Here is a 13,168-nt window from a genome sequence, read left to right as displayed (position 1 = left end):
CTCTTTTATTGAAATCTCAAATTTTCATAATTTGTTACATGTTTCGTAAATACCATGATTTGTAATTTCTTTTCTTTTTAGGATGTCATAATTGGCTTCACCTAATTCTTTGATACCCCTTACTTTTGGTCAAATTTTATATTTATCTCAACAATTGATAGTAAAAATTTTTGTATATACTGAAGGCGCAACCAAATATTTTCTCCTCTTTTCTCTTGGTTGTGTCTATGGCTGTGAGAATGGGTGTGGGACCGTGGGAAGAGGGGAAGAAGGAGATAAGAAGAGGAGGAAGAAGAGAGAGGCTCGGTTTTGTCTGTGTGGTTGTGGGAATGGGTGGGACAGTGGGAGTATCTCTCTCAAATTAAAAGTATTGTGTCGTTAGAAAAAGTTATATACCTTACCCTTTTTATATATATACACACACACACATACTAAACATATAATTATATTTTTTTTTCACATTTGAAAATATGTTATTAGAAAAATAGTATCAAACACATTTTTTGCATTTTAAGTATTTTAAACACATATTTTCACATCATTTTTTAAATTATAATTTTTACATCATTTTGAACATCAATACTTGAACTACAGTACTTCACTACCAAACAAACATTAATTCACGCAAATTTGCACACACACCTCAAAATGACAGAACTTATAACTTGAAATCACAATTTTAAAGTTTAAAGGTATAACTTCAATTAGTTATAAGTTCTGATATTTGAAGTTTGTGTGCAAAACTGTGTGAATTAGAATGTGTATAATAAATATCACTCAAAAAATAAAAGGTAATGTTTGTTATACACTATGTTACACACACCGTTACAAAGCCATTTTTTAAACTAAAATCGTGAGTTAAAAACACGATTTCAATTTTAAAAACGTGTGCCGGCCAAACAGAGTATATGAATAGAAATTTTGATCCAAAGACTTAACCGAAAAGTTGCATGCATCTTGGGAGAATACTGAGGTAAATTACGCAGTTGAGACTGTGAGAGGTCCACCCTCTCACAGGGGTACGTACTTAATAATTTTTCCTTTGACAGAGTTATTAATTTTATGTTTTTATATTTTTTTACAGGGAAGACAATAATCAATGCCACTTTGATGATCTAATGATTCTAATATATTTTTTATTTGCTCCTTTTAGAGTTGCTTCTACCGTTCAAAGTGGGTACTAGACTAGATACAGTGCCAACAAAGGGAATCATTGGTTTTAGGGATTTTCATTTTTTTACTCTAGGAAACGAAAAGTGCAAAATGTATTAAATTGAAAATGCATGTCATGAAACACGAAAAAAGTGCCAAACATCTCAATTTTTTGCAAACTGCATTTCGCTTCCTAATAATAAGCTATTAAATGCATTTTGAGTAGAGATGCCAAACATGAGTATGCATTAGTCATATTTGCATTACATCTTAAAAGAATTAGTCACAATTGAGATTTTTTGTAATTGTTAATAAAATGCTAAAATGCAAAACTGACCCTCTAACTTTTTTCAGATTTCATTTCAGTCTCTAATTTTGCTTTCATTCATTTCAGTCCTCTAAATTTCATATTTATTCAATTAAGGTCTTTCCATTAATTTTTGTTAAAATTTTTTGAAAAAAAAAATCTGGAAATTATTTTTCAATCATCAATTGATTTTTTTTTTTTTTTTAAAATTTTGAAAAAAAAATTATAAAATTGAAAAATTAACCACAACATATAATAAAAGTTGATGAAAAAGCCTTAATTGAATAAACTTGAAAGTTAGAGGACTAAAACGAATAAAAACAAAGTTAGAGGACTAAAATAAAATTTGAAAAAACTTAAAGGGTCAGTTTTACATTTTACTCTTAATAAAATCTCAGATCAACCCATTATATGCCTAATGTGGAACTCATCAAACGCACCCATACAACACAAATATGGGGCATCACATTTACATTTCTTACATACCTAGTGCCACATGTCTTACATTAGAATTATTCTTTTTTTTTTTTTCTCCTTAAGCTTTGCATGTATATCCAATAGTGTCCATAGCTCATCCTTTACAATGAATTTGAAAGTTTGGAGATAGACGAGACTCGGAGATAAAAATAAATAATTTGTCAAATTTGTCCTTATGGCGTCAATTTATATATTTCTTTAAATTGAACAAAAAATTATAATTTTTTCAATTTATATGATATCTTATCATTTTCTCCCATTACCATTTTATTTACTAAAATAACCAAATTTGATGAAGGGATAATCTATTCCTCTTATCCTAATTAAATTTAAAAACATCCAAAGAAGGGGAGGAGATTACCATTTCACCCCACTCTCCTTCCTTTTGTTCTCATACCCTCAACTCTCATCTATTTCCAAAATTTCAAACAAATTGTAAAGGATGAGCTCTGGATATAAAACAATTGGATATATGTACAAAGCCTAAGGAGAAAATGAAAAGGGAATAATCATAATGTAAGAGATATGGCACTGGGCATGTAAGAAATCTAACCATATTTAAGATTCCACATTAAATATACAAATTTTCTTTAAAACCATTGAGAACAAGCTCAAACATTGCCATTCTAGAGCTCAAGCTTAGAGAAGGCAAAATAGAGCAATCAACGTCATTGAACCTAAGGTGGAGAGGTCATATTTTTATCTCCTTTGTTATGACCTCCTCGGCCGCGAACTGCACCCTTTTTTCCCACGTGGGGTTATGGTGACAAAAGAGAGAAATATGTAAAGTAAATGTCAAAGATATTTTATGGTTATGCGTAGAGGGTTACCATGACCTTCTAACAAGCATATATAAGCTTTGATTTTTTTCACAAACATTCTGATAATCTAATATTATTGTTCAATAGGCTTTCATAGAATCCTCATATGCTTATCAAATAACAACTAAGCAACTAAGATAATCTAATAAATCAAATCACAATTCTAATGGGTCACATTGCCGGCTGCCATCTTTAAAGCATCTCAGGCAATCCGATACAGTTCATAACAGGATTTACCAATTGGCTTAACCATGATTTTTCTGGCACAGTTGTTCCCGAGTTCCTACTCCCAGAGTTCCTGTTCCTGTTCCTTCTCCTAGGGTTCCTTCTGTTACTACTCCCTGAGTTCCTTCTGTTAGTCTCTTCCTCCCCTTCGTCATCTTTGTCATCTTTGTCATTAGTCTCTTCCTTCGCTTGGTCACCAGTGTCATTAGTCTCTTCCTTCCTTTGGTCATCAATATTGACATTATCCTCTTCCAGCCCTTGGTCACCATCCCCAAAAATTCCTGGGAACACGCTATCCAAAATATCCCGTGAGATGAAAAGTAGAGCTAATCCTATTGAAACTATCTTCAAACCAGTTAGGAAACGCTTCCTTTTATTAGAGTCTAGCTGCTTTATCTGTCTTTGGAGAGCATACCATTGATGCATTATCTGTGGTAAAAATCCCAATAGGAAAATTATAAGCATGAACACTCCAACTATAGTCTCATCATGGGCTGCAGACGGAGTCTCCAAGAGAACTAAACAAATAGCAAATACAAATACTTCACTAGAAACTGAAACAATCTCAACCAACTGAACTCCTTTATTAATAAATGGCTTATTGAGAACAAGGAATAAGAGCTGAAAAGAAGTGATGCATAGCAATATTATAGTGGGAATTTGAGAAGGCCAGTGGTCCTTATAGACACCAGTCATGGTCCCTAGCACAACGCGTCTCAAGGACTCCAGCAATGTGTAGTAAAATCTGAGTTTCCCAAACAGTTTTTGGTTAAAAGGTGCCTCTGAATGTGTTTGAACACTGCCCTCCAAAACCTCTAGATCTTCAGCCTTTTGATAAACCTCTTCAGTTTTGTAATCAGAGGCAATGATCCCATCATCAACATGTGGATGAACACTTGAGCTGGACGTCAAGGAGCCTGCCAGAGTTGCTGCGGTGCATGATCTTGTTGAGGGAATAGGACTCGGTTGAGTTGAACGGGACGTACTTCGCGCTGAACTTGGTGGAGCTGAGTCAGTTCTCGTCCCTGATGTTCTCACAACACTGCCCCCAGAAACCTCTTCGGCTTTTGGACAAAGCTCTTCAGTTTCTCCATCAAAGGCAATAATCCCATCATCACCATGTGTATAAACACTTGTACTAGACGTCAAGGAATCCACTACAGTTGCTGCAATAGGTGATCTCGTTGAGGGAATACAGCTCGGTTGAGTTGAATGGGACGTACTTCGTGCTGAACTTGGTGGAGCTAAGTCAAGCCTCGTCCCTGATGTTATCACAACATTGTTCCCAGAAACCTCTTCAGTTTTTGGACAAAGCTCTTCAGTTTCCTCATTAGAGGCAATGATCTCATCACCATTTGTATCAACCCTTTCCCCAGAAATCTGTGAGAGGATGGGGCCTCTTATATCTTCGAATAGAGGCCCTAAAATGATTAGGCCATTAGAGATCCGTTCACTTTTCCATGTCCACTGGCCTCTATTTCCAAGATTGTAAAATCTCCAACCTGCTTGATGATCTTTTTCGTATTGAAGTTGCTTTGCAAATGTATTGCGTGTAGAGAGGAACCAGAGCAAGGCTAGCAGTAGAAAAGACACAGCACCCAGAAACAGACTGCCAACTACAATCCCTGATGATGTTCCTCCTTAATTCACAAAAGGGAGAAAAGATGAAGCCACATAGTTGTGTACTTAAAGTTTTTATAAATAAGACTTATATGAACAAGACAGGAACATAGTCACAATTCCATCACATATTTGGAATGTAGAGTAGAAAAGATTACTTGGAAAAAAAAAAACTATCTCATTCTATGGTATATCAGAATGAGAATTAGACAATTCTCTGATTAAAAAATTCAATATAAGTAGAGAATTGAAAGATACTAATATGGGGTTCGCAATTAGTATAAAAAAAAAAATTTAAGAGCAACATAATTATCTTTCAAAACTTAAATTTTGCATGATAAATGCATAGATAAAAATACATTTGTAGGGAAGTAAACTGTCAAGTTACCTCTAATTAGAGCAGAAGAGGCCTCACAAATACTAGGTAGTGCAAGATTTACAAGGAATATTTCAAATCTTGGGAATGTGAGTAGTCCATAACCGCTCTGCTTTTGCTTCCTGAATTTTAGGATGGCAAGGAGTAGAGCATGCAGCAGTATTAAACTGCCACCAATTATGGCTAACCAGAACATGGTTCTCCTAAAATCCTCCCACCTACACGAGACAAAATCTAGTAAGATATTACACTGAAAAATAAATGAGTCTGTTTGTGGCACTTCAAAATCCAAATGATGAATTCATGAATTAGACAGAAATGAATAATAGGGAATTAAGTATCAAGTTTGTCCTTTTGGTTTGATCAATAACTAGCACACCAAATAGTTCATTCCCATAATTCTTTAAATTGCATTCAACGGTTCATTTTAAAAAGGAAGAAGAAGACGAAATATTTCATTATTGCTTTCATAGTTTTTCCACTTTATATTGAATATTTTTTGAGAAATATAAAATCTGAATTGAATATTCTCCCCATTTTTTTATCTCTAAAACCTATATGCAACTACATGTAATAGATAGAAATAAGAGGCCTCATAACTTACCCATCCAAAATATATTCAGCATCTGGTTTACTATTGTTCTGCAGGTGTACAACGAATTCTGTCACAATTTATTCATGATTAAAAAAGTCAAAGCAAGTCACAGAAAAAAGTAGAGGTTTCAGACCTGAAATAATGATATATATTCTTTGGGATTTGGCCGCAACTGTGCTTTGTATATGGAAGCAGCCCTACTCAAATTCCCTAGTTTTGGCTGCACACCCAGGAAAATTCCTGAATCATGAATTTTAGACCTGTAGGAATCTGAGTTGGTCAGAGGACTTGAGCCCACCACGACTGGCTGGATGTGCCCAGATTCCCATGGAAGACTGAAGTAGGGAATGCTCCATTGCAAACCCCTTGCAAATTCATAATAATTCACTGGCAGTTTCACTGCCAACCATCTAGATAATGCAAAAACCTGAATATGGCATGCACTTCTCTGTATGAAATAGAAGAGGAAAAATGTCATTAGTTCTACAAGAATGATGCAGTTCATAAGGTTTGATAAGTTATTTTTATCAGATACTTTAAATGACAGTATGTTACACTAATCTACCGGCCATAAATCATAAATAAGGTTTGATAAAGTTCAACAAGAATGATGCAGTTCTTGAATAACACCCCAGCTCACAAAATACCACTCTGAAGAGGTCAATCCTAGTTTCCATCTTTGGCAGAAGTACCAATACGCTCTACAGGCTTCAGTTGGGCTTTTGGTTCAAAAAATCAGACAACATGGTCAAAAGACTCAAAACCAAACAAAATATTTTTAGAGTTCAATTATATATTAAATTTTATGTATAAAAATCAATGAAAATTATTCTGGGAGTGTATTATTTCTACAGGAGGAGGAAAAGGGTTAGTTTGTTCCACAGTCTGTCTAGTTATTTTACTTGATTGTCAAGAGGCTATTTATAATTATAGTGCAATAACCAGCTGGTACAGTTTGATTAACTTTTGGTTCAAACCTTGGAAAATATTGGATCAGCCATAAACAAAAAAGAAAAAAATAAGGAAAGATGATTTGTACATCAGAAAGATCTTGTTTTACCATAAATGAAATGCTTTGAAAAGAGTAAGACCATAAACATTCTTTAGAATGAAGAGATCACCAACGATGTGCTTAGTGTTCTTATTCAAGGTGTCCCAAGAAAGATAAAGTTGCACATCGACATGCTATCAGATATTTTTTGGGGGGTCATGATTGTTTGTCAAGAATGTCCTTCAAAGAAAAAAAATTTCAACCCTAAACAGTTGTAAGATTATTCTCTACCCCTTTTATAACATCCAATTTCAGCATTAATGTCAATTTATTTACTGTTGTGTTTCTAAGAGTGTAAAAGCCCCTGAGTAGAAGATTATCATGGTATAACTAAGTAATCAATTAATGAGATAACTGTTCAAATGAGTTAGATATCATACAAAAAGATTCCTTGCAGGATTAGAGAAAGATGAAGATGGTGTTGAAAATGCCCCAATGGAGGAAAGGCTTGCAATTGAAACCGTAAGCAGCCCGGCAGCAACAGCTGTCACCACAAATGAAGCAGTTGCAAGCACAGAAACCACAGAAGATATTTTGGGCACATGATCTGTATATTTTTTTTAACCATACATCAGTAAATAAATAAGGAATTCAAAGGGCTAAAAAGTGTCATCTAGGGCATAGATGTTGGGCTGCAATTGAGCTGACAACAAGAGACAGGAGAAAGAATCCTTACAGGGACATAGTTGTAGATCATTGGAACGTAGATTTTTGTTTCCAGCAACATCCCCAATCACGTTTTCAGGAACATAGACGGATACACAGTAAACACTATCATTTTCTGCTTTTATCTCCACAGCATATATTCTTGAACTTATTTCTTTAAAGCTGAAAATGGTAATGATCCATTGGAAAGGAACAAAAATGAAAATATGTTAAAAGCAAATATTACCAATTGAAATATTATTTCCATCAACAACCCAAATGGTGCATAAAAAGGTCATCATCATGGTTTCTCATTTGTGTGGGTGCATTAGGTATGTGATGCATGTGTTCATGTACTGATTAATATACATAGATACAAACACAAAGGTAACCAGAAATTACTTGCCTCTGTATATTCCCTCCTGTGATTGATAATATAGAAGAGTTGACGCCAAATACAGGCTTCACGAATTTTATCAACAAAGGGATGTTGTGTTCTCTTGTCCTAATATGGGATTGTGTACTCAACATTACAGCAGGCCTTAGAGATTCTGAACGTGGTCTGCTCAACATTACAGCAGGCCTCAGAGAATCTGAAGGTCACATTTATATCTATTAGGAGGAAACACCCTTCAAATAGACATTTAAATAAAAAGCTTTCCTAATTGCATATAGTCTTTCCTTTTTTTGATATACCTAATTGCATATAACCATAGAAATATTCAAAGAGTTGAGTAACAAAATATTTAAACATAATTTTGATTCCACAAACAGATGATTTATTTTCTCTTGTAATGCTTGTAAACTATTGTCAATCATACCATATAGGAAAGTAATTGGTTCAACTGGGGAAACTGGAGTCCCTGAAATGCATATTATAGTTGAATTAATGTTTACTGTGACTATAGCCATGTCAGATATGCATGTAGCAGCCTGAAAGGAGAGAGTAAAAAAGATTAAGCAAGAACAGTATGAGAAAAATAGGTCCTATAGATATAAAAGCGATAAATGTTCTCACACACACATAGGACAACTAAATAGCCTCCTAACCTATGAACCAACTTCTGTTCTCATGGCCAAAAATATAGTATAAGATTGTGAGAACCATCTGACCTTATATTCAAATCTGCGATGCCCTGGATGTTGTTTACTGACAGCCAGAGGAAGAAGTGTGCCCCGACTCAATTGGAGAGCATATAAAATTTGCACTTTGAGAGAATTTAAAATTTCTGCAGATGAGTTGAGAACTGGCTCTGGAAAGGTTAAACACACCCTTAGTTTAATACAGCTATTAGTTGCTCGCACCAGTCTAGTTTCACCATTAAGTTGAAGTAGCCTTTCAGGAACATGAGTAGTGAAATTCACAAACATACTTCGTCTGTCTGTAGAATTAATAAACAGAGCTTGTAAAGAGCACATTGACTACAGCAACAACAATCAATCAATCAAATTGGACAAGGTTAGTTACATAAACAGTCCAGATTATTCATTTTAATATGAAACAGATTGCCAATAAGTAAAGCTCAAGGCATCAAGGACATGTCGCATATAACTACAACTCCTGAAAATAATAATACATATTGCCCATTGGGAAAAAAATAATCCTATGGAAATAAAAACTAGACTCACCAAAATGCACATGGAAAGTAGAATTCGGGTTTCTTGTAAATCTGTTCCCAGCACTGTCAGTACAAAAATTATTATCCATTGCCAAAATCACTCGCCCATACTGAGCAGTGGATGATAAACCCACAAGGACAGAATATTGAAGGTTTGGCCGTAGAATGTTGAGCGAGGATGGTATAACTTGGCCAGCACCATAGACCAAAAGCTGTAAAGAGTTTTCCAAAAGTGATGAAAATGTTAGAATTCGGTTTATTATTCAGTCTAGACTGCATAACTAGTCAGAGAAGCTAGATTACGGAATTCAATTTACACATCTACACAATTAACATGGTGGACAGTTCCATATGAGGAATTTCAAGACATTTGTCAGTGATTATAAAATTTTAAAAAGAAGATTATATCATATATTAATAAGTGTTTCAAGCAGGATTATTATAAAATATCTGGCAATAAATACTTGACCAGGGAGATAATCCACCATTATTGCCTTTTGTGTATGGACTCCATTACACTAGAGGGAACTCCATTTTATCTTTCTCAAATTAACCAAAGCCATTCTTCAATAAATAGAAAGGTTGAGAACAAATCAACCCAAAAACCACAATTCTGAAACACTATAATAATGCAAGAATCGAATAGAGAACATAAAATCAATTTAACGTGTTTGTTAGCCACCTACTCACATTGCAGTCACTCACAGACGAGCATGCAAAACTTCCTCCACCAGTAGGTCCAGTACAGGGTTCACTGAAAGATATATTTATAGAAACATTCAGAGCATTTGTGAAAGGTGTTGAGGTTGTGATATATGCCGTAGGCGGGACTGTATCTGCAAAGTTAAGGTATAATATGAATCAGCTAAGTGTACAGACAAAATATAAGTCAGCATGATTGCAAGAAAAGCTAAATTGGATTGTTACATCATAGACTCGGTTTGGTTTCAGCAGGCTCAGTGATGGAGGGGAGACTTTGACCATGGGGCAATGCCCCCCCCCCCCCCCCCCCTTTTAATATTAGTGTATGTATGTATGCGCGTGTATATGTATATATATATATATATATATAAAATTTATATACAATATCTTAGGTGTTGTTCCTTATGTTCTCCTCTTTAAATTCTGTCACGTGCCTACTTAATTTAAAAAATACACTTTTATTCATGAGAAAAGCGCCACATGGCAAAATCTTAAATGAGGAACCTAAGGGACAGCACCTAAATACTGTATCTAAGTCTTGCTCATATATATATTAGACATGGTAAAATGGTCAGAATTTTCTGATCCAACCCAACTCGAACTCGATTTTTTTGACCCAAAGTAAAAACGGGTTGACCCATGACTTTGACCTGTGACCCGAACCATTTTAAAAATAAAATAAAAAAATTGGTAAAAAAAATAATAAAATTAAAACAATATTGGTTTAATTGTTTGTTGTGAGTTTTAAGGAAACAATTGAAACATTTACATAAATGCATGCAAATGAATTGAAAGATGAATGGTTGAGCATTTTGTAATAAATAAATATTTTTAAATATCAAATAGCAAAGTATATGCCAAGATACTCTAGTTATAGTAAGGTTAAAAACATAGATTTAAAATTGTAGACATGCGTGAAAAACATTCATAAATGTGAAAATAATGAAGCCAAAGTATCAAGTCTGCATTAATTATGAATACTTAGATCTATTTTTTAACAATTTATGTCTTAAATAAACAGGTTTTTAAAATAAATCATGATATTTCTTACGGTGTGTGTTGCTTAACAATGATATGATATTCATAAATGAGACCATTTATAAATAAGTAAACAATCAAACTTTAATGTATATCCTTAAATTGAAATAAAATGTCAACCATAATTGATAATAGATTATAAAATTAATTTTCAAGATTGTAAATTTTTTATATGTTTTTATTCTTTATCAAATGAGTTATCCAATAAGTCATTTCTAAATTTTTTTTTTTTTAATATTTTGAGATGCTGATATTGGGTAGAAATAAAATTTGTGTATTTTTTTTACTTATCTTCGTGTTATTTTGTTTTAGTTTGAAATGTTGGGATTTGTATAATTTTAAAATTATTGAATAAGTATTAATAAGTTTAATTGAGTTCATTTTTTATATAAGCGGTGAATCCAAAGTAATGCATTTTATATCAAGTAATTTATTGCATGACTTTCCAAACGGCAAATACATATTTTCTTTGTAAAAAAATTTTTAAAAAAATCATGTGAAAAATACAAGTCAACCCAACCTGACCCAACCTGACCCAACCTGACCCAACCCGACTTGCAACCTGATTGACTCAAACCCATTTTTAACCTGCTAAAAATGACCCGTTTTGACCCCCAACCTGTTTGACCCAACCCAACCCAAACACAACCCGACCCACCTGTTTGTCATGTCTAATATATATAGGTATAAATTTTAGCAATTTTGTTCTAAAAAATTATACTTTTCACTCCCTTAATAATATCATTTATTCTTTTAAGAGTAATACTATAACCACAAACTTTTCTATAAAATTTTTACAAAGAACTGAAGTGGTAAATTCTTATTGGTTTGCATCTAGACTCATTTGTATCTCTAGCATTTTTCTCATTTTAAAGGGCATAAAAAAAATTTATAAACCTAAAATCTAAAACAAAATATACAAGCCCAAAAAAATTAACCTAACAACAAAAAATACCAATAATAACTTAAAAACAATTAAGCGCAACCAACCAATTTTACCCAAAACAAACAATTCAGCACTCTAAAAAAATTTAAACAAAATAATTTTGTCTTTACCTAATAGCAAACGCACGCATAAAAAAATTAATTTTTTTTTAAACCTTAGCAGTTAAGCAACAAAGCTAGACGCTGGAGCTGCCGCACCAATAGCAAATCCATCCTCCCTAACTTCAAGTGGCTTCATTCTTAGCAGACTTGATAAAGTGTCAAACAAACCTCAATGAATGGTTTGTTTGAGTCTTCAAGAATATGAATAGTAAGGTAAATCTTATGCATTTCATACAAAATTGAAAATTGAGTAGATTAATTTCGTAGAGCCCATTTTCAGAAAAATGTATACATTAGAAATTGGGTACTAAAGAACACAATAAGAAAAAGAAGGTCTTAACAAAACTGTTGAAGAGTTTCAAGCAAGAAGGTCTTATTTTAAGTTGAGTGGTAATTGAAGAAAATATAATAACAATAAGAAAAGGAAGAAAAGGAAGGTTCTTAACCAACAGTCCAGTTATAGCTACCGCAGCCAACTCCTTGAGATCCGTTGGTGCAAACCTCAAATGTATGATTTCCATCCTGCAACCCTGCATACGAAACCATCCTACTTTCACAATTCGAAGCAATTCCATCATCCAGCTGCAACAACAAGTTTATTAACCTATTATTTTGTGGAACAAGCCAAATGGACATCAAGAGAAAATCCAAAGTTTTCCAAATAAATCAAACCATGATGAGCTTTTTCACTTCCCACTTACCGATGAGTTGGAACACACACAAAGCACCCAAAAAAAAAAATTCCAATAATTTAGTTTGGCACCATGAAGAATATGACTAAATAGCAACTATATGAGTAATCGTTCATTATAATAATCTTATCAACTACAGAAAAATACAAAAATATGTACATATGAATAAACTAAATTCCAAATAGTTTTCTTGATTAGTCTAAACTCTAAGCGAAAATTTAAGTTCATTACATCCTTACGAATTGGAAAGAAGTGCTAATTACTCTCTGAAATCATCAACCAACTTCCTTACATTAACTTAAGAACCATGAAACATATAAACTCATGAGAGAGAGAGAGAGAGAGAGAGAGAGATCAGAGCACCCAAAACGAAAAGCTAAGTAAAACTAGCTCAAAGTATTACTATAGAGCTTAACGTACCTTGCAAGTGATATTACAATTGGTGCAAGTGCCACCCCCACCCACAAGAACTTCAAAGACGAATATGGTTGACTTAAGTTTTGAGAATGCATGGGGAGTCTTCAAGAACTTCACAGTGAGCTCGGAGTCATCACAGAGTACTATGAAACCCAAAAGAGAAAAAACCGAGCAAAGTAAAACCACCAATGGAAACTTAAGCAAGCCCATTTCAGAGTAAACCTTAATTGAAGTCTGAGACATGTAAACTGTAAAGGCCCAACAATTTATAACCAAAAGAAACACATTTGTGGGGCATGTGATAATAATTTTGAACGGTGAGAGAAGGACACTGTTTGGAAACAGAGTTGTAAATGAGATTAGATGGATAGAAAATAGATTATA

At 33.7% G+C, this 13,168-nt stretch overlaps 1 protein-coding gene across 3 annotated transcripts; it reads right to left on the bottom strand.

Annotated features, from left to right (window-relative positions):
- Nucleotides 1-2,789: 2,789 nt before the first annotated feature.
- LOC142630426 (uncharacterized) lies at nt 2,790-13,168 on the bottom strand. Of its 3 annotated transcripts, none has more exons than XM_075804420.1 (13): nt 12,788-13,168; nt 12,122-12,257; nt 9,579-9,724; nt 8,899-9,100; nt 8,383-8,651; nt 8,091-8,202; nt 7,676-7,862; nt 7,301-7,452; nt 7,005-7,171; nt 5,707-6,021; nt 5,583-5,620; nt 4,991-5,196; nt 2,790-4,622 (listed from the first exon to the last, which is right to left on the bottom strand). In XM_075804420.1, the coding sequence occupies exons 1-13, from the start codon at nt 13,025-13,027 to the stop codon at nt 2,950-2,952; spliced, it is 3,843 nt and encodes a 1,280-aa protein (XP_075660535.1). In that variant the 5' UTR covers nt 13,028-13,168; the 3' UTR covers nt 2,790-2,949. The 3 variants fall into 3 exon arrangements, with proteins under 3 accessions (XP_075660535.1, XP_075660537.1, XP_075660538.1); XM_075804422.1 differs by having other exon boundaries at nt 9,579-9,718; XM_075804423.1 differs by lacking the exons at nt 12,122-12,257; nt 12,788-13,168 and adding an exon at nt 9,816-9,869.

Source organism: Castanea sativa, chromosome 4 (genome assembly GCF_040712315.1).
Source record: "Castanea sativa cultivar Marrone di Chiusa Pesio chromosome 4, ASM4071231v1".
Classification (NCBI taxonomy): Eukaryota; Viridiplantae; Streptophyta; class Magnoliopsida; order Fagales; family Fagaceae; genus Castanea; species Castanea sativa.
This window is presented reverse-complemented; position numbering and strand designations above follow the sequence as displayed.

Bases quoted from the DNA above. Each gene is read 5' to 3' on its own strand.
- LOC142630426 (XM_075804420.1), bottom strand. From the start codon at position 13,027: ATGTCTCAGACTTCAATTAAGGTTTACTCTGAAATGGGCTTGCTTAAG. The intron at 12,258-12,787 runs GTACGTTAAGCT...TTGTTGTTGCAG, and splicing joins ATTGTAATATCACTTGCAAG to CTGGATGATGGAATTGCTTC. The intron at 4,623-4,990 runs GTAACTTGACAG...TTGTGAATTAAG, and splicing joins CTCTTCTGCTCTAATTAGAG to GAGGAACATCATCAGGGATT.